This window comes from Pieris rapae, chromosome 4, assembly GCF_905147795.1.
Source record: "Pieris rapae chromosome 4, ilPieRapa1.1, whole genome shotgun sequence".
Classification (NCBI taxonomy): Eukaryota; Metazoa; Arthropoda; class Insecta; order Lepidoptera; family Pieridae; genus Pieris; species Pieris rapae.
The window spans coordinates 8,397,399-8,423,084 of NC_059512.1; the positions used below are offsets into that span (position 1 = coordinate 8,397,399).

Here is a 25,686-nt window from a genome sequence, read left to right on the forward strand (position 1 = left end):
AGACGTGGCCTGAGTGAAACAAAGGCAGTAAAACTGATTTAACAATAAATCGTAACTTATTTTAAATAGTAGACTAACTACCAACTGTTCGAATCAATCGAGTTCGAACGAACACTTAATTCATTATTTTGAATTCTGGTTCAGCGCTCAATAGTAGGTATTTATTATAATTTAACGAATGTAAATCGAAATATTCATGAATATTAACGTCATAAAACTATTTCATTTATTAGTTACAGATATGTTTCTGTTTTAAAGAATTCTAACAGACACAAAGCACCTGTATATCAAGTCACACTCTAAAAATCCAGAGTGTAACACACCCATACTCATACATTCACGCATACATGGTCGTCATTTGTTTGATTACATGTAATTAAGACTACTTGCTCTTAAAAAAAACTATTTCAAACATACAAAATACCACGGAATAATTTAATTTTGTTACCAACAACCGTGGGCTAGATAGATCAATTAGTCACAACCAAATGTCTCATGAATAAAGTTTTATTATTATTTAACACGTCGGTTCATCTAATTGTTTTGACAAAATGGTATTTTTTTATAATTTCCAATACAATCACAATCTTGCAGACAACAAACAAATGAACGTCGAGACAATATAAATGATAGCGTTTTATTTACCTGCAAGTTGAAAACGCAAGATTTTCCTCAATGTGTTTACTTGAGAGAAGTTAATGCAGCATACTTGAATTTTAAATTGAAACTGTAGTCACTTCATTGAATATTCTTAAGAGCTCTAGTATTTTTAAGAACGCTTTTAACGTTTGATATTCATCCTGGAATTAATTTGATTTTAAAACTAGTGATGGGCAATCGCGTTGTGTGATTTATTCGTTATTATCTGTTATTTCACAGTTTCATAACATGTATATACTCCTAGAGGTACGCAGGCTTTTATTTATGAGTTTTTGCTTTAGATTTCTACGTCAATTTTATTGACAATATTTCGGTATTTATAGATAGTTAATCCAATTATATATACGTACATTTTACCGCTGAGACATGCCGCTTTTGGTACGTGGGGGTAAAATTTAGTACACAGCCGGGATTTGAACGCAAGAACTCTGATTAAGAATCGCACAGTTTACAGTTAAAGTAAATGTTTTATAGATCAATTCGGGATAAAAATTATCACGGTTCTGTTTTCAATTAAAAACCTTATATTAAAATACCCAAAAAAGGAAATTAATAAGCGATAGCTTATCGCCAATTTTGTATCTATCTTAAAAGGAAACCCTAAGTAAGTAGTAAATTAATATTTCCTCATATTATAAGAAGTAGCATTGACGGCTTTTATTTACGTCAACAAAAAAAAGGATGTATGTAATTTAATATGAAATTGTTTGTTTAAAACGACTTTAATTTCTTCCAGTGTAATTCAATTATTCTTTATTATTCTATTATATTTTTTTCCAATGTTAAAGTGTGTATAAAAACATCATAAAGGTTAGGTTTTGTAATGACAAAAGATTTTTCTTATTAATTTATTTATTTCCATTTTTCCTCAACTAAATATAAACAATAACATGAAAGGCGACAGCTGATTTCTACTTTAACTTACATAAGATACATACAATAAATACAAATGATTGAATTTAAATGATAATATTAATTTACATCTTAAGACTAGTCAGGAAGCTATTTCGATATCATAACAAGTTACAAAATAACAGTTATTTATAACAGCTATTTTTATTCAAATAAGTTTTGCAAAGTAGCTTTTTTTCATTAACGTCGGGATATCACAGCTATCATTTTAATATTTAAATTTTATAGTTAATCATACATTACTTTTTCTTTTGAATTACACAAACGTTTTAAATATTTTTAACTCTATTCAACGCTGAAAGAGAAGGTATTACGTTTATGTACAACAGAAGATATTCAATACTAAATTTTGGTTTTATTTTACGCTAAAATAGTGGCAAAAATTACCTTAAAATATAGGAATTAACTTATTAAATATAAATATTACGTATTGAAGAATACAACAATTTATGTAGTTTCAAAGAATTCTCGCATTTGAAAAAGAAACAGAAAGATCTCTACTTTGCACTCGATAAATGCATCCAATGAATGAAACTTTGTTTGGTACAAATGCTGTATTCTTGTGAATGAAGATTAAACTTTACTAAAACTTATTCGATCTGAACCGATCTCCAAGTATTCGCTCACATCGAAATAAATATCCAATTAAAAAACCAATTTCTGATTTCGTTTCAAATATATTTGAACTTATTGTGGTCTGTAAAATAAAGTTTTGTAAAGTTCAATCGCTATTCAAAACTATTGTGATCTTAGATAATATATTGTAACAACTTAAGACCAGTTTCGCTTCTCAAACTGTCACTTTAAGCATGCGTAACTGAAATAAATCCCATTTTCATCGGATTGTAAGTGATTATGAACTTATAGGCAGAAGTTTTTAGCTTGTGATTCTATAATTTTTTGCTTAACACATTGTATTAATAACATTTAGGCAAAGTGTTATATCAAACACACAAACACTCGCGATGAAATTTATTATTAATTTCTAGTCAACATAGGGTTAATCATAATATTGGCAAGGGCGTTGCGACGTTTTCTCCATGCGCCTGCGCCTTGTGCGTGATACTGCAATTGACGGTACCAAGTCCGAGTGCGTGTATTCTCATCCGCCTGAAATTCAGAAATATTAAATCAGATTTTCAAACATCTTCATGAGATGGTGTAATGGTTGCAGCTCCTTACAAACGTTGTGTAAAACGAAGGTAATAGATATTATCATAAAGTAGACCTCTCTTGGAATTCGATTGACTTGATATTGGAAAATTGAATCCTTAACTAGAATTGGCTACGAAGGCAAAAGTCGTCTTGTTTAAACTGTTAATAACAAAGAACTACTTTTACCCTTACTGAAATAGTACAAAAATATATAATTTCTATAACAGAGGATAACATAAATATATATAATACATAACCAGGTTTAGTTGTAAAATCACTTGCAAATGCTAAAACCAACATCAACCGTAGAATTTTTTCAAAACAAAAAAATTCACTACAAATCCAACTATATTCGATAACAAAAATTCCAGTACTAAACAAACGCATTCTCCCGTAAATAGAGTGCAATGGTTCGTACCAAATGTATAGCGAGTGAGTTTGCTTTTCTACGCTGAGGTAACTTGCATTCGAATCGACTTATGGCCTTCGATTTATAGGTATACCGGATATAGGCTTTCAGCTTGACATATCAGCTTGAAGTCGTTTAGATCATGCTTGTGGTTTCTATTTTCCACAAATTGTACCGGTATATTGCGGTCCTTAAGCTTTCAAACCAATGAAGTTGTAAGAAACGATAGTGTTTTGTTACCTTTCCTAATGTCCCTAACTAACAAAAAAATGAATAATAATTTAAGGATATTAACATTTGACCTATTTCATGCGTTTAATAAACTAAATCCTTCTGAACATAAATTTATCAATATTAACATGATTTCTCCCGATAGTGAAGTTTTGAGATTTCCAGTCAACAACTTACCTTAAAAATATAAGAATCTTTAGTGGTTATCTCGTGAACTTCGAAGAAGTGTTCAGGCTCGTGATCGGCAGCCACAACGCAACGGTCGAGGAAGAGTGGCTCCCTCTGTAAAGTGTATCTTCCAGCCTTTTCCCTAACGAGGAGTAGAACAGCTTCTCTAACGCCACTTCTAGCGAATAAAGCCTCCCCTTCTTTCTCGCGAGCCTCCCGATCCCTTGCTTCTCTCGTCTCACGTATTTCGTTCGTTTTGTGCGAGTTCGTTGGCTGAAAGATATATAATAATATGTTAGGATGGAGGTAGTTTTCTTAATGTACATATAAGTATTAACTTAAAATGAGCTTCAGGCATCCATGAACATACAACATACGTTGTTATTATTCTAACTGACCCAACTGCTACTTTTTTATTAGTTATTAAGTAAAAATGTAGCGTCCTGTCAGCCCTTAGATTAAGCTTTGTAACAAACAACATACCTATGTTTTGTTTTATATATATTTTCATATATGTACTTCAAATTATTGTTTCGAACATATTATATATCTAGCAAGTATACTAACAGGTTAAAGTGTTCATTAGAGTTTGTTGATGAGCGATTTAATGAGTTTTATCTGATATTGTAACTAGATACATCTCTTGTGTTCCTAATATAATAATGGAGAAAATGGAATAACATGAAAATATTTGCATTTATATTATAAATAAGAGATCATTATCAATATAATATAAGTAGTTTTTGTGTCTAAATTTGATGTGGAATATGCAATACATGCATTCGAAAATAAGACTATTTATTTTATTTAAGTCTTTACAGTTTCCCTAGTTGTAATATATTACATAAATATTTGTTGTGTATTTTATACCAATGCTTGTTATCGGACTTTGTTAAACCCCACTTTAGTAAGGTTACGTAACTCAAAAACAATTTCCAAATATTTTTCTAATATGATAATAAAAAAAACATAAATATTTTACCAGCATTCATTCAATAATTAAAATCGCGTGACGTAAGTGGCGATACAATCTCTAGGTTCTCTTACCTCAGCCTTTATGACTGACACACGTTGTCAATGTTTAGAGGACAAGTCGTTCACTTATATAAAAACACCTTAAATTATATATAGTCTCACCTTTCCATTAGTTACCAAAAGAGCATTTATCGGCATCAATTTGATAGTGCGTCCTTTACGCCAGTTGTTGTCGTTCGGTTGAGTGAACAGCAGCTTGCCCTCCATAGCGAATCTGTACATTGAAATACATCAATAATTCCCGCTGTGCATACGTCTAGAAACAGGCGAGTTATGTGTAGTGCTTTCTACACAAACACGTTATACAATCTTCGGATCATATGTCATTTTAGGTATAGGTAGATATGCAATTTTTTTTTAGTTTGGAATAGTGCATTATCTTTGAATGTATTTTATTACTAATGTTTTTTTTCTCGATATTACAAATAAATAATATCGTCACAGTATATTACACATTTTTAAATGAAGGTAACCACGTTAAATTAAGTATTAAGCTCGTGATTATATATATAGCATATGCATTATAAATATGTTATTAAAGAAAGGTTTTGGACTCATTTAACGTTTTTACGTTATAAACCCTGTGACATACTTTGACATTGGTCCGATTATAGAAATAAAATCTTCTCAAAAGAGCCCTCAAGTTGAAAAAAGACAAATATTAACGCACAAATAAAACACAATGGAATACTTCGAGGGTGATAATTCGGATTTTCAGTGTGGTAAGCGATAAAACTCGTATCTTAAACTTGGGCGTATAAGAGCAATGATTCTCGTAATAGAGCAATTTGTTACTCCATCCATTTTAGTATATCTCTTAAAATTTTCCAAACGTTATCTTTTATTTTATAAATATCGCTTCTTTACGATAAACTTTTTTGGCTAGATATTTTTATTTTGACTAAGACCTATTAAAAATGTGATGTTATTAAAGGTAATAAAAAGGTAAATTTTGTAAAAAGCCGATCCTATTTTTTTAGAAAAAGGTCTACAAAAATAACTCATTTTAAGAAAAGGTGTTTTAATCTTTAATGCTTAAGAGGTTAACCTCCACAATTACCACAGATCAAAACTAACCTGGCATCATCATGATTCCAGTCAAGCACGTCAACCGCCATCTTCCTCAGTCTTATATCAGCTACGTGAAGGTCATGTGCTGTTCGTCGAGCGGCGGCCAGCCTTCTCCAGAGAGGAACGTCTCTTGCAGCAGCCGCGGCCGCTGCAGCCGCTGCGTTGATTTCTTCAAGTCTAGACTCAACGCAGCGCTGCGCATTCTTGACATCATCTCTTTCGCAGGCACAAGAGGCAGTTGCACGATGTAAACGAGAGAGAAGGAGCGGATATTTTGTCACGCGTTGAACGGGTACCTGTAGTAGTAGTGTTTATGATTTTCTTAATTTTGTGGTTGAGTCAGAAATTAAATTCGGCTTAGATGTATGATGCGTACAAATATTTTATAAATATTCGTATTTATATGATCTTCCATATCTGATCTTAAAATCTACTAAAACTTCTTTAGGTCTTGGCCTCAGATTTCTGAATCTGTTTCATGATAATTTTTTAATCTTATAGGCAAATTGGTGATCAGCCTCCAGTGCCTGACGCACGTCGTTTTAGGTCTAAGACATGTCGGTTTCCTCACGATGTTTTCCTTCACCGTTCGAGCAAACGTTAAATGTGCATATAGAATGAAAATCCATTGGTGCACAGCCGGGGATTGAACCTACGACCTCTGGTATGAGAGTCGCACGCTGAAACCGTTAAGCCAACACTGCTGCTGTTGCACTGGACCAATTTACAATAATATAAAACTAGAAAATTACATTGTATCTGAGTAACCATATTACTTACTATTATAAATTATAACAAATGAATGTCGCCGTCCGAAGCACGATATATTTAGATGTAAATATGTTATGGAAGAACTTAGAGTACTTAGACTATATTACTTTTAAATACAAACCATGAGAAAAGAATTTAGATTCATACGCCTCAACACCGTATTTTCCATTTGTGAAACGCGTAAGAATATCCTCAGAAGTTCTTTCTCCTTCTCAAGACCAGCCAAAAGCAAGGCGGCACCGGCTTGCTTCACACAATAGGATTGGAATGCTGTCAACATTCCGGAACATTCCAGGAGAATTTTTCCAACATTCACGGTCAGTAAATCCTATAAATAACCAATAAAATAAGTACCGGGTATTACAGCACAATAGATTATAATTGAAATCTCTGATAATATATACGCAAATATTTCATTCCGTATACTTTTTCATATAAATGAAGGGTTTAATTAAAGTCTTAAAAAGGCGTTGAACATATATAATGTGCTATTCGTTTCTACTCTATAGAATTTTGAATATATAATTGTGAGAGGACTGAAAAATATATGTATAGTTTATTATATACATAGCCTATGCATACATGAATACAAAACACTATTGTAATATATATCCGTTTACGTGCCTCATCTCCTTGTTCCACGGCAATTTCTAGACCATCTCTTAATTTTTCCGACAAAACCTGATTGTTATCAATAAGTTCCTCTACGTTTAAGAAAATAGCGCTTAATTGTTCTTGGGTAAGTAAGCCTGCCACAAGCATGGGTTTGTAGAACTCCTCTAGAATTATTTGAAGATCTCGTCCGTATTTTTCCTCAGTTTCAACTATTTCTGTTATTATTTCTTTTCTCTCCGCTCTCTTTTTGGCACATTTACGGCATACCAGGGGTGCATATATTGAACCTGTAAATAAATATATCCAATATACGTTAATCAATAAAAGTACCTTGTTGTATACAAAGCCATAGAAATGCTTATTTATATATTTATTTAAATTAATTATTACCTTGCTCTGTAACTTGTGTCTCAACTGCAGTATCACAATCTTCACATAAGTGTATTGGAGTATCTTTATCACTTATTGAATTTCTGGGAGAAATTTTTCCTTGAAGTCTGCTCCTTGATGATTTACTTGTCTCTGAACCTACGCCTGAATCATTTCTTTCAATTTCTGTCGATGATTTTTTACAAAGTAAAGTTTTTTCAGCATTATCGTTTGTAATGATTAATGAATTATCTTCACTTGAATCAGATGCATTCGATACTTGACTGGTATTCCTTTCAACTCCATTGGGTTTTGTATCGCTTTTTCTATTGCTATGAAGTTCTGAAGTATTACCATAGTTAGTTATATATGTTTCTTCATCATCAATACCTCTTTCTTTAGCATCAACCAAATATGATAAGATATCATATTTTGATGCACCTTCAAATATTGAACGGGAACCACTCCTTTTTTCTTCATCAGTGATTATAAGTGAATTTGGCGGTGGATTTACTGGTAGGGGAGGTGGCATATCTCCTATTTCTTCGTATATTGGATCACTATTCAGACGGATCGATTCGTAATGATGATCATCATCAGTGTTATTAGCTGTTTCAATATCACAAATCGCTGCATCTACCAACATTTGATAAAATTTGGATCTTGTTGAATTAGTATCGTCTTCTGTTGATAGTTCACTTGCAGATGCATTATAACAATCCGACATTGGTTCCAAGTCTGAAAAAACTCCAGCTACCCCGCTTTCATACTCCATACTTTCATAGGGAGCTGAGCAGATATTATTTTCATTTTGAAAATACACAGTATTCCCGATATTGTTAGTAACATTTTCATTTTTACATTCTCCGTCAGATATAATACAAGATTTATTCATTTCCTCTTTCATACTTATAAGAGAACTTTCAATTAACTTTTCTATGGTAACCTTGCTATTATTAACTCCTTCCTGATGTTTCGTTTCTTGCAATTTAATTAATGAATTTTCTATTAACTTCTTGACTAAATCAGAGTCTAAGCCATCTGCCAGATGTGCAAAAAACGGATCGTCAAATAACTTAGCAACCAGATTTCTACCTTCTGAAGTCTTTTTAGTGTCACAATCAGATAGACGTAAACTGTTATCTTTTTTCCCACAGACGTGTGGAATAAGATTGCGTTTCACAGCTTCTACTGGATCATTAAGTATTGAAGAAATACTAGAATTGACACTTGCTGAATTATTTTCATTACAGTACTCTTCATAAGTATTATTGAATTCATCATTTTTATTCTCTCCAGGAAACACAGCTCCAATATAAACTTGACTTTTAGATTTTTTACCATCATTTTGTGGAGACCCAACGCTTATAGTAACGGTTGTTCCTGTCTGATATGTATTACACGAAGTACTGGACCCATCATTTACGACAACCGAAGATAAATAAATTGGAGTATCGTTACTGACATTCATTGTGGAATAACACTCATTCCCATTTATCTGTATAGACGTCTTTCTAGGCTCGTTATCTATAAATTTAAGGATTCTAGTAGATTCCTTTGAACTTTCCTGAGTATCTTCTGATTCGAACTGTTTCACTTTTAAAACAGTCTTTTGTTCGTTATCATTTGAATCTGACCACTCATCACTAGTGGAACTTATAGAATCATTACGAACAAAACGGGTTTTAACATAATTCTGTCTTTTAGAACGCGATTTTAATCTCGGTGGGGGCTCTGGTAACTCAGTTATTCCGTTACGTAAATTTTTCAAAACTTTACGTGTTATTTCACTACTATCACTTAGATTTTCAATATCATTATCATCCTTAGATGTTAGTGTAGCTGTAATATTACTAACAGAATCTGCATTCTGTTGTAAATTAACATCATTTTCAGTAAAAGATTCCAAAAATACTTGGCTTGTATGACAGTGTTTAGATTTGGATCTTAAAGCCATAGTGTCTAAAAATTTTGGTGGAGTTATACTTATAGTTGATGTTAATCTCTCAGATTCAGAACGTCGTAGTGTTGGTACTTTTGGCACGTCGTTATCTGTAAATTTAAAAAAATTATAAATTAAAGAAAATATTAAATGAAAATATGCCATATTTTTCATTATAATTACCTTCAATGTCAATGTTTTCCTGTACTGAATTAATTTTATCTTCAGTAGATTGAATGAGCGCCGCCTTTATGTCACAAGTAGACATTGTAGAAGCATCAAGTGACGATTCTTCCTTTTCTAGGTTGATCACTGCAGATTGTTGTAAATTAAGTTCAGTCAACGGTTTGTGTTTTGTTTGTTGTAAACTCTTACTAACTATATCACCTTCCGCAATGCTGTCGTCACTGCTTTCTACTTTAAGATTTTCAGGCATTTCTTTTATTATATCATCGTGAAGATTAAGTTCAGCGGTAAAAATTACTTTGGTTTCATTACTATCCACTTGAAATTGAACCCGTTTTCTGTGTAAAATATTTTGCGAAGTAGATATATTTTTAGTGTCCTTCGGTTTAGGTAGATAAAAATGCGAATGATTCATACTTTTTCGATCAACCGAATTATCCGTTACTTCAACTTTAGTGGTTGATTCTGTTGAGTTTGTTTTAGGTTTTTTGAGAATTGATTTTATGGCATCTGGTTTGTGATTTTTATTTTTCACGTTACGTAAATGTTCCATTGAGGCCTTCTTGTAGTTTCTTTCTGGGATTCTTTGATTGTCACTCTCGCTATCATCCTCAATTTTTGTATTTCTGAGTTTTCTAGGAGGTCGTTTCGGTGAAACACTTTTCTGTTTTGTACGATTTGAGGTGGTATTAATTATTCTCTTACTACTAGCTTTACTTAGTGTGCCTAATTTACTGCTTTCATTTTTAATACTTGGTAAACTTAAAGCTGAAGACATATCTGTTGATTTAAAGTCATAATTTTTGAGATCAAAGTTAACAGGATCATAGACAGATAATTCATCAACAATGTTTGTTTTAGAGTCATTCGAAACTCTTATTCTTTGTCCACTTATATTTTTTACATTTTTATCTGGTGAAACTTTATTTAATCGATGGCCACCGTTTTTGTTTGAATCTTGAAAGGGTCCATTAAAATCATCATCAAATTCAACTTCCGAGTTTGATTTTGATATTTTCATTAAATCGTACGGATTTATATCACACGATAAAATAGATTTCTTTGTGTCTGTCACGTTAATGTCTTCATCAACCCAGACCTCATTTACGCGACTAACAGATTTACTTCTATTTTTAATCAAACCTTCGGGACTTGGTTTTTTATTTTTAATTCGACATGGACTTATACTTTTTGCTCGAGATCGTGATGTTGAAAATTGACTTCCGATTCGTGTTTCATGCGGAGGTGCTAATCTACTTCGACGCATTAAATCATATGGATCGGGATCTCCATTAGATTTGAGGATGCTAGGTCTAGACTTACTGCCCTGAACACGAACAGTGCCTGCTCTTAATAAACCAGCATCACGATTCACTTGTGGTCCTCTCACCGTTCCGCCAACAAGCAACCGTGGGCTGTCAGTTATTGTTAAAGGTAAACGAGATCCTTTACATTTCTTACAAATACTGACTTTGGTTGAGCTGGTTTTCTTTGTACCATTAAGGTATTCAGGACAGGAACATAGTATGACTGCGTAGTTATGTGGTGTCGGCTTCTGAGGAGTACTGATCAAGACAGGTCCTGAACTTTCTGGGTAAGATGTAAATACGCTCGGCCGTAAAGGCGGAGTCTGGGTCCTAACAGACCCGTACAACCAGGTTTCCGCATACTTCATCGATTTAGATAAAGCTGAACCCCCTGGTCCACTAATAGTTCCATATAAATATGGACTATCTGGTGATTTCTCTGAAGATTTGCTGCTCCCTGATGTATTTAGTTTCAATTTTGAAGACCATTTCTTCGGACGCGTACTTTCTGCCGTGTCGTAAACCTGAAAACAATAAATATATTATTTATATTTAATAAATAAAATTGTCACTTTCTTGTTAAAGATATTTATATATAATATATTCAAGCCAGCTTTCAGAGCGATATTTAGAGTTAAATCCACAGTAAACCACATAAACGAGAGAAAATAACCTTCGTTTGTTCTCATTCACTTAACGTTTCATTTGTTATTCAAACAAGGATATACCAATTAAAACCTGAAACTGAATCGGCAGTTTTCAAAACAAACCTTCATTGACGACGATTATCAAAGCCTCCAAATTTACAAAGCGTTTCCGTTGTTCTGTATTTGTTCCTAACAAGGTACTCTCATGTCAGGCTTTAAGCAAGTTATTTTTGGAAAACATTGGTCATACGCATATTTACTATCATTACTTAAGTTTTCATAAATTACCGTAATAGATTAATGATTAAACATTGTGTGAATATTACAAGTCCGAACATAAAAAAGTTTAGCTTCTAAAAAAAATTAAGTTTTTGAAATTCGGAATAAACTTAGCTAACTATTCAGAGAGTGGCCTAATGAAAGTGACCGTGGCGTATTGTCCTCCGGGATCTGCTTGGACAAAGCACGTGCCAGACAATCCGGACTCGTGATTGGAATCGAACAATCCCTGCTGGGATTTAAGTCGAATCTGAATCGAAACCTCTGGATTGCAATACGGAAGTTTCGTTTTGAAATGAGAACTGTGACTGAACAATAAGCTGCCTCTGACACGTGAAAAGGTGTAAAGCTTCAAAATTCGAATGTGTAACATGACAGGTGTTATTGTGAACTTTGCTGAATAAAGCTTTTGTTTAAATTTATTATAAGCATGCATAGACACACACAATTATGTCATTTTCGTTTCTTAACTAAAAAATATTCACTCAACTATCGCCGCAGATTTCGGTGACTTAGTAGCTAACAACAAAATTCCTTTTCTAAATTTTCACAAGACTTTTTTACATTGGAGAGGAGACGTGACCTGTTAGCGTATCTTTATAAATCGTTTAATAACTAAGTAAAATAAATACGGACATAACACAATGTAAAATCACTATGTGTTTTATGTATATAATTTTATTGTCTGCATTCAAGTGTAAATATATTTAAATAAAATAATTTAGTGGCGCCTACACCTATCTAGGTACCTACCTTATAGGTACCTAGATACCTTTCTAGGTCAGGGCCTCAGATTTCTGTATCTATTAGGTAAGCAGGTGCAGGCATCACCTGTGCTTGACACACCGTCGACTTTTGGGTCTAAGGCGGTCTCCTTACTTTGTTATGAGCGAATGAACCGTTAGAGCGAATGTTAAATACGCACATAGAAATTACCTTGATGCACAACCAGGTATCAAACCTACGACCTCAAAGATCGCACGCTTAAGCTGCTAAATAATTAATACCTAATTTAATAAGCCCCTTTTGTATTCTGATGAAAACAAAGCTCGTCTTAAGTCGTTCAATTATAACATTAAACTTTAACCTTCTAGGCACCAAGAAGTAAATAGAGCCTGACCCTAGTTAACGTGAACAACGGCAAGGCTTTTAGTATTGCAGATATTCTGCGGTTTTCAATTAACTACAACAATGGATTTAACCGGATAATACAGGACTCTGAGATACTTGCTGGTAATCAAAGTCACTTATTAGAACTCAGTTCACTCAATCTCTAAGCTTTAAATGCCATAATCTAATGTTTGAAAGGTTATAAAAAATATCTGCGAAAATGCAGTGGTGAAATTAATAATACTATATTTTAATGAACCGATAATTAATTAAGTAAATAGATCATCTTCAGGTAAAAAAAAATCAATTAAACTGTACGGAATACTATTTAGCAAGGATTTAAATGCGGTCAGTTATCTGATACTGAAGTATTATTATACTGGCCTTACCTAGATGCTAAGAGACCGTCATTAGTATTGAGTTACTGAGGTAACATAACTCTAAGCATTTAATTCATGAACAAGCATCAATTTACAAATAATGTTTTCTCACTTTTCTGGATAGAAATTAGGAAAACATCTGCATCTGTTTAAAAACATATTAAACTTCAAGTTTTTTTCCTCAAATTTTTTATTGCTTTTGTATTAGTCGAATTAAATATTCATTACTAGTGAGTTTTTTGAGATTTAATTAAACCCCTTTGTAGTTTTTGGGTACCCGTTTTTATTTATAAATTTAATTTTAAAAATAATGCTTATTAGGTAAGTTGATGACTCAAACTCATAAGATGTGTCAGTCTGTATTTTTATAAAAACAAAGACAAAATAATCAGAAAAGTTGATAAACATTGCTGACACGCTTACAGACTGTAGATATATATACCGCAGCGATTTAATAAATAAAGTAGATCGATTCTATCTATTATGACTACCGGGGTCCCGTCTCAATATAGGGTAATATCCCAAAAAAAGCCAAAAAAACCCGGCAACCAGGCTGTGTTGGAGGGATGGAGTTGTCAAGAACCTCGAAACAATAGGTATTTGTTGTAGACGCAAGAAGCATAAAATAGATTGCGATGGCGAAAGATACTTCTAAGATGTAAATAAAATATTTCGCTAAAGCTCATAAGAGGCTGTACAGCTATTGATGATGATCCTTTGGGTAGAATTCTCCTTGGGTAGAATGCCTGGCGAACCCCGAGGACCCATCTACACGGCGTGTGGGGTCTACCCCTCTGAATAGCTGAGGGATTTCAGTCGACCCAGCCCCAAGTCCCCACGTCATGCTCGACATCCATAGCGCGGCCTGCGTAAGCGCATTTTTACTTTAATAATAAAAAAAGCTATTGATGATAATGTTCACATGCAAACGAACGAACGTACATGACAAACAAATTATCACAAATCCAGCCGAATCGGGTATTACTCAATTGAAAGTGTGAACCTTTTTGGATATATTATGTATATATATATGTGTATACTAACTTTAATATTTTCAAAGTAGGAATATTCAAGATGTTGATTATACAAGAAATAAAAATGTTATATGTGAAAAACTTGAAGCCTTCAAGATGCAAGCGTCGGAAACTTCATCCAGAGAAAATATCGGTTTTTACTTCTAGAAACTCGATAAGTATGCCGTTATCCAACTTCAAACTTTTCACAAATAATGTTGTTGACAACATATCTCGTAAACTTGGTTGGGTATAACTTTAGTTATAGGTACTATATTAATTTACTACAACAAATAAGTACATTTGAAAATTTATGTTGTTTATAATTTGTAATTTACATTGAACAACACCCCATAGCAACAACGAAATCCAACTCAAATGTAATTCATTGACAACGAGAACGAAACTACGACGAAAATATTTGTCACAAGGATAAAATTCTGAAACACTACCTAAATCATATTACATATTTCCCTACATTACTTTCAATTGTCACACAATATTGTGTTACAGTAACATATTTACGAAAGTGTAACAAACGGGTTGCTGTTCGCAGTTTGGATCAAATTCACGCAGCGATTTCTTTTCTGATTTTCTCTTATCTCTTATTACCATAACTAAATCTATTTGTAGATACTGTAATGCTAATTGGAGGTAGTACTATATATAGTTTAAATATTAAATTTCAATCCGAATTAATAAGCGGTTTACATTGATGTGTTTTTTTTATATTTCGCAGTTTTTTTTAATTTAAATAATACGCATTAAGTATCTTACCACGCAATTTCAATTGGTATAGATAACGAAGGTACAATAATTAAACAATGTTATATCAAAAATGGTAATTATTAAGGTGTAAAGAGATTAAAATATACAGTTTAAAACAACACGGAATATTGTTGTCAACGAAAATATTGTATGCGTTTGGTAAGTATGTTAAAAGAAACGTGTTATATTCATTTAATCGAATCATACGTAGAACCAAAAGCTGCGGTTCACTGGAAAATTCTTTTTTCATCAACTAATGGTTTTCGCATCGTATTCGTTTTGGAATCGAATTTTTCTTTGAAAATTTTCTGTATTTCCATTTATAACATTATATCCGGATGTATAACCGAATGCTAACGTAGTTATTGTCTCTGTTATCTATGCTTAGACACAAAATAATGTTATTTAAATACAGCCTCCATGCAAGACGTATCATTATCATATCAAAAAATATTTCTTCAATTGCCCTCGGGTTATCTAAGTTTAAACTGCTTCTAATTCAACTAAGTGAGAAGTTTGAAACTTATGCAGAACATTTAAGAACGGAAATTTTCCTATCAGGGTCACGTGTTGCGCCATGACGGCTACCTATAATAACCTACCTTCAATGGATTTTAAAGGGGTTAAAACCAGGGTAAACGCCGTGTTGGTAGAAGGAAAAATCATGGGTTCACAATGATATGGAGTGGACAGGTATGGCGATAGCGGAATAGTTGCTGAACATGGCACAACACAGGACACGCTTCAACAGACTGACAGCTAACCTCCAGTAATAGAGATACACTAAAATAAGAAGAATTCAATGAGTCTTACAACAAAAATTTCTGACAGATCAAACACATCTTCAATACAAGTTTGTACATCCTTTTTTAAATTATTGAAATTGGTTGCATCCTTAGTATACAATATTAACAGCTTGATTTAACTTAATACAGCATTTACATTCATCTGTAGTGAGCAGGTAAGGACGAGTGTGTAAACGCGATACTTCATCGTATGTATTACAGTGTTCCACTGCCCATTTGGTTCAAAGTAAAATATTTTTGTGTCGAATAATCATATCAATCAATAATCGATTAGAGGTGTGTTTTGCATCACTTATTATTTTATGTTTTTAATTTGTTTATTACTATATAAATATAAATTAAAAAATAGTATAATATATATAGTAATAATAATATAGTTCAGATTTCAGTATCTGTTTCTTGTTCTAACCCTTCACCAAGCGAATGTTAAATGCAGACATAGTAAGAAAAGTCAGGGTAGCCAGGGTTCTACCTTAGGGATTAGAGTCACTCGCTCGATTGTGCGTAGGGGATTCCCTAGGTCAACACTGCTCTTTATCTAATCTAATAAAAATATTTATATCCATTAAATAATATTATTGAAGTAAAGTGTTTTCGTTTCAGACTAATCATATTATTTTCTGAAATATATTTAGAAAAGCTTTTATGCCAAAAAAAGGGAAGTAATGAATTTACACTTGAGTAAGCATAACCGCGAAGGCAAGAATTAAGGTAACATTGTTACCCTAACGTTTATTAATATAATTTACTTCGAACAATATTAATATTAAATTATCTAATATTAATCATACTAGGATCAGTACTAATGTCCGTTTGTTTATGTAAAATATGTTGTATCGGAGTATGAAATACTTAAATAAAATTATATTATTATTATAGTGCATTACTTTTTTGTCCCAAATATTTATTTTGATTTGAAATTAGAATGCTCACAAAAAATCACACATCGAATTTTGCATGCATGCACGACTGTTTTGTCAGTAGCTCATGTCTGCGAGTTGTGGTCAACATAGCATAATGCACAAATGCTCTGTCCATAACTCTCAAACCTACGAACCTACCAACAACACATGCTCATTCGCATCACGAGAAATAATACGGTATATATCTATAGTTTGATTTTGTTTTCATACTATTCGAGAGACATATCAGGATACCAGTCTAGTCCATTAACGCAGTGGAGGATTATTAAAGAACCAGACAGAACAAGGGGAATGCCTAGTCAATATATGAACGTTTCTATCTGAACGCATTCCTATAACGTAACACACTTCACTGAGTCCATGATTTTTATCGAGCTGTTTATTCAGGATTCGCGTTCAATAGAATTAATGTGGGGAAAATTTACTGGGGATTTAAGTATTAAAACGATTGCATTTTTAATAGTTAAGTGTAATTATAATGAGCACGTAACTATAGTACTTACTGACAAGTTGTGTTTACGCTCGCAAAGGGATATACGTGCTTAGTCAAAAAGGTGTAATTAGAATTTAGTTTTTAATTTTGGTAAGACTTGCACCGAATATTCGGTTATTATTCGGTATTCGGCCTATTCGGCTGCTTTTATTATATTCGGCTGTATACCGAATATCTGCATATTATTCGACCAAATACCGAATACTTAAGTATTATATTTTATCAATTGGTAAAATTAAAAATTATAATCGATTGCTTACGTATGTATATTTCATGCATATTTTCATTTCTTTTATAATCATTTCAGTCAAAACTAAGAGAGATTAGTCTCTATTCTATATCTCTGTTATTGAAAGTGCTATCTTAAACCTTCTATAACATACAATTAACAATTTTAATGTTTGGCAAAATTCTTAAGCTTTTCCAAATAAAAATGTTATCTTCGGATAATTAACAATTAATAAAACCATTCTGTTTATAATGAATTACAACAATCGCATTTGCATCGAGGCTGCATAATATGTTCTAAATGTTTTTTTTATATTCATGCTTTCAACACAGAATTGCGCGCATTCGTGTATAATTCAGGCTTTATATTTTTTGAATAGAGGCAAATACGCGATTTTCATTGAAAATTATGGTTAGCAAACGTAGACTTTTTTCCATTGTTTACGATAAAATTGAATGGATAATACACGGCACATATATTTAGGTCGCAAAACTTTTTATTTAAACTGCGTAGTTTGCCTATGGGCTCTAGTTAGACAAGGGTTTACCAAGGACAACGATTGTCCAGGGAATTGCTGGATTGGTTTCTTTTGTATTCAATATACGCCTTTAACTTAACAGTATCTGATCATTTGGTCAGGTCCTCACGACCCACTGGTAGCTCAACTGGTAATCACAGCTTGAAACTGGCGTTACTATTTCCTTTACTCTGTAGATCCATGTTCGAAGATTACTATAACTCGATCCTGAATTCTCTAACTGATACTTCCTTGGTTATCGAAGTAACTGAATTCACTCGCCTATATACTTTTGTTAATTGTTATTATATATTAATATTATCGCTTCTTCTTCTTCAAGTGCCTCTCCATTACTGGAGGTTGGCCGTCAGTTTTCTGAACCGCGTCTTGTCCAGATGCAGCCATATTATCGCACGTAAACTAAATAATTTGAAGAATGTATATAAGCATTTCTGCTTGTTTTGGACGAGTGTCGCTGCTAGTCGTCGGTAAATGATTGGTTTTTCAGTAAGTCGTGAACGTAAGTTTAAGAGCAGTATTGGCCTAGAGGCTTCAGCGTGCGACTCTCATACCTGAGGTCGTAGGTTCGATCCCCGGCTGTGCACCAATGCACTTTCTTTCTCTGTGCGTATTTAACATTTGCTCGAACGGTGAAGGAAAACATCGTGAGGAAACTGACATGTCTTAGACCCAAAAAGTCGACGACGTGTAGGCACTGGAGGCTGATCACCTACTTGCCTAATAGATTTAAAAATGATCATGAAACAGATTCAGAAATCTCAGACCATGATCTATAGAGGTTGTAGCGCCACTGATTTATTTATTTTAAGTCGTCAATTATATAAATCCGAGCAACATTATAAAACATAAGGTCACCTAAGATAGCCGTATTAAGGAGATGCGATTCGTAGTCCGCCATTAAATTTTTATTGAACTTTTACGTCCTCATATAAAAATCCCGTATGAGATCTTCCGACGTGTAAAATCGGTCTATTTTTATGTGAAAGAGCGTCGTAACGTTCGAGTGCTTTTTACCCTACGATACTTTCGCCAAAGCTCAGGTTTTCAATAAAATTTGGTTGATATTCCATTTAGATAGCACTAGCTGCCGTGGTTACATTAGCGTTAATTCGATCGTAGCGTTATATTTAATGGTAAAACCTTTCTAAATAAATTTAAATAGATGACTTTATTACTCAGTGATATAATTTTTTTTCATTGGAACGGATTCCAATTCAATTTGTATCAGATGTTTTTTTCAAAATTAATTTGTATTCATCTGATAAAAACATATCGTTAATATAATACACATATTAGTTTTCTGTATTGTAAAAATGTTTGAAAATATTAATAATACATACGCATTGTGAGGATTCCACATTACATACCTGAAACAAAAATTTACAAATTAGTTAAATGAATAAGTCAACATCTCTCGATTTTAACTGGAAAACTTATAATAAAGTATCATAATAGTAAACATGGCGGAAGTATTTGTTCAGTACAAATAGAAGTTCTCCTGTATCATTCAAATTTTAATCAGGCATGAAATAGTCGAAGAGTTAATTTTTAGCTATTGACGTCCCTTTAGGTGTTTATTTAAACTGTTTGTAAATATACTTGCTCCACAGACTCGCTCCCAAATTTCCCTTAAAAAATAAGGAGCATTTTTGAATGGTGAAGTATATTTATTTATTTCAGAAATAAACAAATTATCTTTACAGCCTATGCCAATACGACAATGTGGAGAAACATTTAATAAAATATAATAAAGTAAGATACATGTAATGTATGATGTAAGTGATTAGATTAAGATTCATCTAAATGCTGAATACGTTGGTAAAATGCTTCACATAACAAAACATATTGTTTTAAAGTTTAGTTTCATTTCATTCTGTGCCAATTTGGATTTTTACTAACACATTTAGGGTTTCTTTCACAATGTCCGGATAAGTTCCAAATAAGCTATTTATTGGTAGGATAAACACTATTGTTGCGTTTCACGACTGACAGATATTCGTCATGAAACGCGAAGTTTCTTATTCGGAACTTTTATCTTCCAAATAATTTATGTATTGCTTTACTTTATCCATACATTGTGAAACAGACCCTTAGCATGACAATAATTTTTAAATTAGTATTAAAAGTGTTCAAGCTAATTCTATCCGACGCATAAATTTATTGCCAGCCAAAATTATACGCTCGACCAAGGGTTGTCAAAAGATGAACCTCAGGGGTATAGGCCACGTAATTATCGGTTCCGACAAAGGACCCCACAATAACCGGTGAACAAAATTCATATCCATATGAATTTACGTAAAGTATGTAAGTGTATACCTTTTTTGTAGTTATACTTCTTTTGGCGCGTTATGGATGTATGATGAGAGTATTTTTTTACTATGCACGCGCACACACAAGAAACCGACATATTTCTATAATTATGAAGAATTTTTTTTTTTATATTTAAATAAACTTTATTTTAAATTATCGAGTAATATAAATTTAATTTAATTTAATAATAAACAGTGCCTTTTAAACAATTATGCGTAAGTACAAAAACATGGTAACATTAAAAATATACGTAGGTATTAAGTAAAATATTAAATGAACGAGAAATTAAAAAGCTAAATGAACGAGGAACGATGACCTCAAAACGTACATAAAATCTTTATCAAGCTCGAATTATGGGTTTTATTCATAAAATTAAATGGCGTTAATTTCTTATAGCAATTTTCTTGAAACACGCGATATCAAAGCTATTAATCATCAGTTATCGTTACATACATACAGTAGGTAACATATTAAGTTGGTATTACTTTTTAGGCCCTTGAGCTCCGCGGATATATAATGTGATGATTACTATGATAAGCATAAGGTTGTATTGCCAGAACAATCTAGTTAGTGGATCGCCTACAAATATCCTTTACTACTTAATACATACAAAACTGAAAAACAGTCTTAGGCCCGTATTCCTAAAACTCTAGTACCTAAATTATCAGGAACTGTTACCTTTTTTAATGTTGGAAGTGTCACATATCTGATATTATTCTGATATAAAAGAAAAAAAAAACGAATACAATAATAGAAATTAAAACTAAAACCTTACCTTAAAAAATATTTATAATTTCTAGAAATTAAAAGGAGTCCCTTTAGGCAAGGTTCCGAAGATACTGGCAGCTTCCCCTTTGAGTAGACTAAGTCTTTGTCCGAGGTAGCTGCCAGCTCTTTGGATATTGTTTCACATAGTGATATTAGAACGGCCTAACCAGACCTTAATACAAATTGGTTTGTACTTTGCTTATAGTATAGTATATGAAGCTGGACTCAAAATAAACAAAATTCAGCAATTCAGATCTTTGTCCTATGAAGATGCGAACATCTTCCCTGAGCTAGGTTCGATCTCCAACTTTCAAATCAATGGGCTTGCTCTCTATATGTTCGTACTTATTTCGCCTGTACGTAGAAGAAAATATTGAGGTAACTGGCATTAGACCGAAAAGTTCAACGTTGTTGTAAAGAATCACGAAATACAGAAATTTAAATGTTAGCCATTGTTAGTATATTTTTAATGCACTTCATAAACTTCTTGGCTTAGAATCATAATCGTAGCATAAATTACTAATACTAAAGTAATTACGTGAAGTTCTAGATTACTATTACAAGCAAACTTTCCAAAATCGAACTTCAAAGGGATCCTTTCACACGCAAGTAGCTGTATTGTATTCATTAGAACTTTCTAAATTAGCGATATAATGCCACCGAGAGTGAGAGTATTAGTCTATCAATGTAGTATTGATTTGTCGTAATCCCATTAATACGTTGATTGTCTAATAAAAACTCAATTTTGTATGGCACAGCCCAGTCATTGTATGTCCACTATTTATGCATTGACCTGCCTTTAAACTTTCGAAAACAAAATTCAATGGGAGTATAAATTCCATCCATATTACTAAATTAAGTGCATGATACACACCCTCTCGAACAAACGTTCACACTGTTAAATGTATATACATTTTTTAATTGATTTTTCCATTAATATGTATTCCATCTGTGGTTATATCTTTCGTAGAATAGTTTTTTGTTATATATTATTCACGTAAGGTGTAGGTTAAGGAAATAAATAAATAATTGTATTATGCGTTAAAGAAGTGTCTAATTCAGTGCTTTATAGAGACACGCTTATGTTTTGTTATTTCTAAGACGTAGGCTACCAACGCCAATACATGGGCTATTTCACATTTTTAACATTAGATTTAAAAAAACATTTCAGATTGTTAGTGTCTAGAACCTATATACATTGTTATATTGATATTATTTTAAGGATTTAAATTTCTAGATAAGATGGCGTTGCACTGGAACCTATTTAGTATCATAAGTGTAAACAAACGACCAGTTTGTTTCGTGTTAATTTGATAATTCTTAAACTACAGAAATAAACATTTTAATCAATAATGAAGTCGCTCATCGCACACTTGTAGCCAGAATGAATGCTCGGCAGTTCTCTTAATCTCACTCGCTCTCTCACTTTCTCACGTCAGACAGTTTTAGTTACACTTACTGTAAGAAAAATTGTCAGAGTAACCTGGTATTAGTTAACCTAATACGATTGAAGATATTAAACGATAAATTTTTAATTAAAGCCAAGTTAAACCACTATTAGCACGGTCTCATCAACCCGTACGTGATCCTGATACAAACACGATCTCTATATCTTCGCTAAGATAATACTTAAGTTTTATACTTCAAAGATATCAAGCTTTACTTTTTTTTGTAGTGTAGTAATAAATGCACAACTATTAATTCAAGTTAATTAAGGTAAGTTCAGTCTATACCGAGCAGAGTGTTTTAAATGTTACTCAAATTTTCATATAAAGAAGAGATTATGTTGATGAACATTTAAATAAAGATTAAAATTTTCATCCCACGTACTACTACTACTGTGTACTGTGTACTGAATTCGCTAGACTTTTATTTATACTATAAACAGATTTATTATTTTTATTTTCGTTATAGCTCAATATTTTACATGTGCACAGTTTTGTAAACAAAATATACAATATAACTAAAATTCGTTAATTCAAACGAAAATCATTTCACTAAATCTAAATCTTTACATCTACTAAAAAAATAATAAATACATTATCAATTGTCTATGTTATAATACATACAAAAGCCAAGACGCAGAAGTAGAAACTTAAAATTTTGGTATTTGGACAAAATAGAATGCATAAAATGTAAATTATTTACATTATGGACATTTAATTTTCAATTGTATAACATACAAATTTGCATACAAATTGTTTACAATGTGTTATACACGTAGCAGGCAGAATGCAAAATACTCGTATTATATATCCTATATCGAAACATTATTACCGTTTTTGTGTATTAGTCATATGGATTATTTAGGTAGTTATCAACAGGAATAGTAATCAAAGTTGTGGTCGTAAATACAAACAACGGATTTTTCTTCCAAAGCTATCGCAAAAACATTGCGAGGAAACGCAAAAATCTATGCCGTACAAAAGGCTGATCAAGTATAAGCAGAGGACTTGATGCAGAAATCTGAATTGTGGTTGTGGAATTATTGTACAAAATGTTCCCATTCAATCCTGTTAGTCAAAACAATATCAATACCTTCGTTTACCTACAGTTTACCAGATCTACAACTTGGGTGCTTAGTATGAACTCCCGATGGATGCAGCTTCGTCACTTGTAAACTAAATTGGATATTGCTTGAATACTAGTTGACAAACTCGATAAGCGCATTACTTATGTAACATAAATGTTAACTTTACATTTATGTTAATTACATTCAAATTCAAATTCATTTATATATGTAGGTAACATGATGTACACTTACAAACATTAAAAAAGAAATGTACAAGAAATGCTTCTAATTTTACATTTACTGCCAGTTTTCAAATCAAGGGCGTAGAACGAAAGAAAAGAACTGGCGCTAAACTCTCCGACCCTTTTTTATCGCCAAGTTTTTTTCTTTTAATGTAGAACGATTATAATTGAATAATTAATTCATTATAAAAATCAGCAATATAAAAATAGGTGTACAAATGTATTAATATTCATAATGTCATAATAATAAGTTAAGTATATATATTATAATATATATATAAAGTAAAAAAATAAAATAATAATATATATAAAGGCACCTTGCCTTTGAAAATCTAATCAGCCTTGGAGAGCTTTACATCGCAGTGATCTATAACTTCTAGGAAGGTGATCAAATAGTTTGATAGCCACACACACAAAGTCATGTTGGAACTCTCGGTTTATACAGGCAAGTTTCTGTAAATGATGAAACAATTTTGGATACTTTTTTACAGTGTAGCCTTGAAGCAGTCAAGGACATATAAACTTGTTACTGTCAAAATACTGAGTTCGTATAAAAATTACGTATTATTTACTTTAAATGTTTTTCTGTCCGCTTTTCTAAGGCTATACATTTTTCATACAAAGGACTGCATTAGAATTAGGAGTAAATTAGCCAATTAATCTTTACGTACTTTAGTATTAATAATAACACTTTATTTACATTACGATAACATAAAAAAAAAAATTAATGAAAACAAAGGGTAGCTTAGTCTTAGTGCTAAAAGCAGTTAAGACTTGCAGACAAAACCGCACTTGGAACAACACGAAACTACTCAATTTAAAAATACAAAAAGGTAAAAATAACTATGATGCTAATTTTTATTGTTATACGTAACTTAAGTACGAATATTACCAATACAGTTATTTATTAAAAAGTCATTGTATTTATAAGGAGCAGCTCAAATCACTTTTGAACAAACGAAGTTATTCTGGATTAGCTTATGAAATTAAGATAGCGTAGGAGAGTGTTTTTTTTTTTAATTTGCATATACTTCCTGTATATCATAAGTTAAAATATGTGTTTAATTTAGTTCAGTTTATTGAAAAGTTTTTTTTAAATCAACCCAGTTCGTATTCCATTTATTTATATATATGAACAGTTAACTTTTCTATTAGATGTACATCTTTTTATAGAAAATCAAGTTTTCTAGTCCATGTATAGACACTACCTTTCCGCTCCCTTCACTATAAATGACAGGCTTTTATTCCAGTTATGATAATAAATTAACAATGTAAGACTTGTCATAATGTCTCAAGAATTAAATATCACAATACCACTGCGTTTATTTGTCAGCTAACAATGCAATTTAATATAAATCACACCATCGCACAACACAGCCGATATAGGTATTACTTATTTATTATTTCAGATATTTCGTTTCTATTATTTATTTATTAAAGTATATATATTTTGTAAAATACATTACAATAATGGTAGACATAAATGTTACAAGAATAAAAAATCAAAATAGGACAAAAATATTATACATCCAATACTAGATGTTATTAGTATTTTTTTTGCTCCTTTTGCAAATGTTTGAACTTTTTTGTACATATTGTGAAACTTTGTCTATCTTTAGTACAATCGTTTTGTGTTTTATATAATTTATGTTAGCTGTTGATTACGAAATAAATAATTGTCCTAGATTCGATTATCGTTTGTTTTATCAAAAAACTAAATATATCATTGTAATAAAAGTAAAAAGTAATGAATGGCTTATTTGAAAAGATTTTTTGTTTTTTCCATATTAATTTTTGTCTTTTTATAAAAAAGTGATGATGGAAGAAATAATTGACA

General features: G+C 32.0%; 1 protein-coding gene across 1 annotated transcript in view; it reads right to left on the bottom strand.

Annotated features, from left to right (window-relative positions):
• Positions 1 to 1,494: 1,494 nt before the first annotated feature.
• The window catches only part of LOC111003064, a 102,742-nt gene continuing 78,550 nt past the window's right edge, over positions 1,495 to 25,686 (bottom strand). The window contains exons 4-11 of the mRNA XM_022273424.2: positions 9,522 to 11,355; positions 7,418 to 9,448; positions 7,037 to 7,314; positions 6,534 to 6,740; positions 5,648 to 5,937; positions 4,673 to 4,784; positions 3,545 to 3,808; positions 1,495 to 2,682 (exon numbers count right to left, since the gene is read on the bottom strand). Coding sequence (XP_022129116.2) covers positions 2,551 to 2,682; positions 3,545 to 3,808; positions 4,673 to 4,784; positions 5,648 to 5,937; positions 6,534 to 6,740; positions 7,037 to 7,314; positions 7,418 to 9,448; positions 9,522 to 11,355 — 5,148 coding nt within the window. The 3' untranslated portion in view covers positions 1,495 to 2,550. The remainder of the gene's footprint in view (positions 2,683 to 3,544; positions 3,809 to 4,672; positions 4,785 to 5,647; positions 5,938 to 6,533; positions 6,741 to 7,036; positions 7,315 to 7,417; positions 9,449 to 9,521; positions 11,356 to 25,686) is intronic.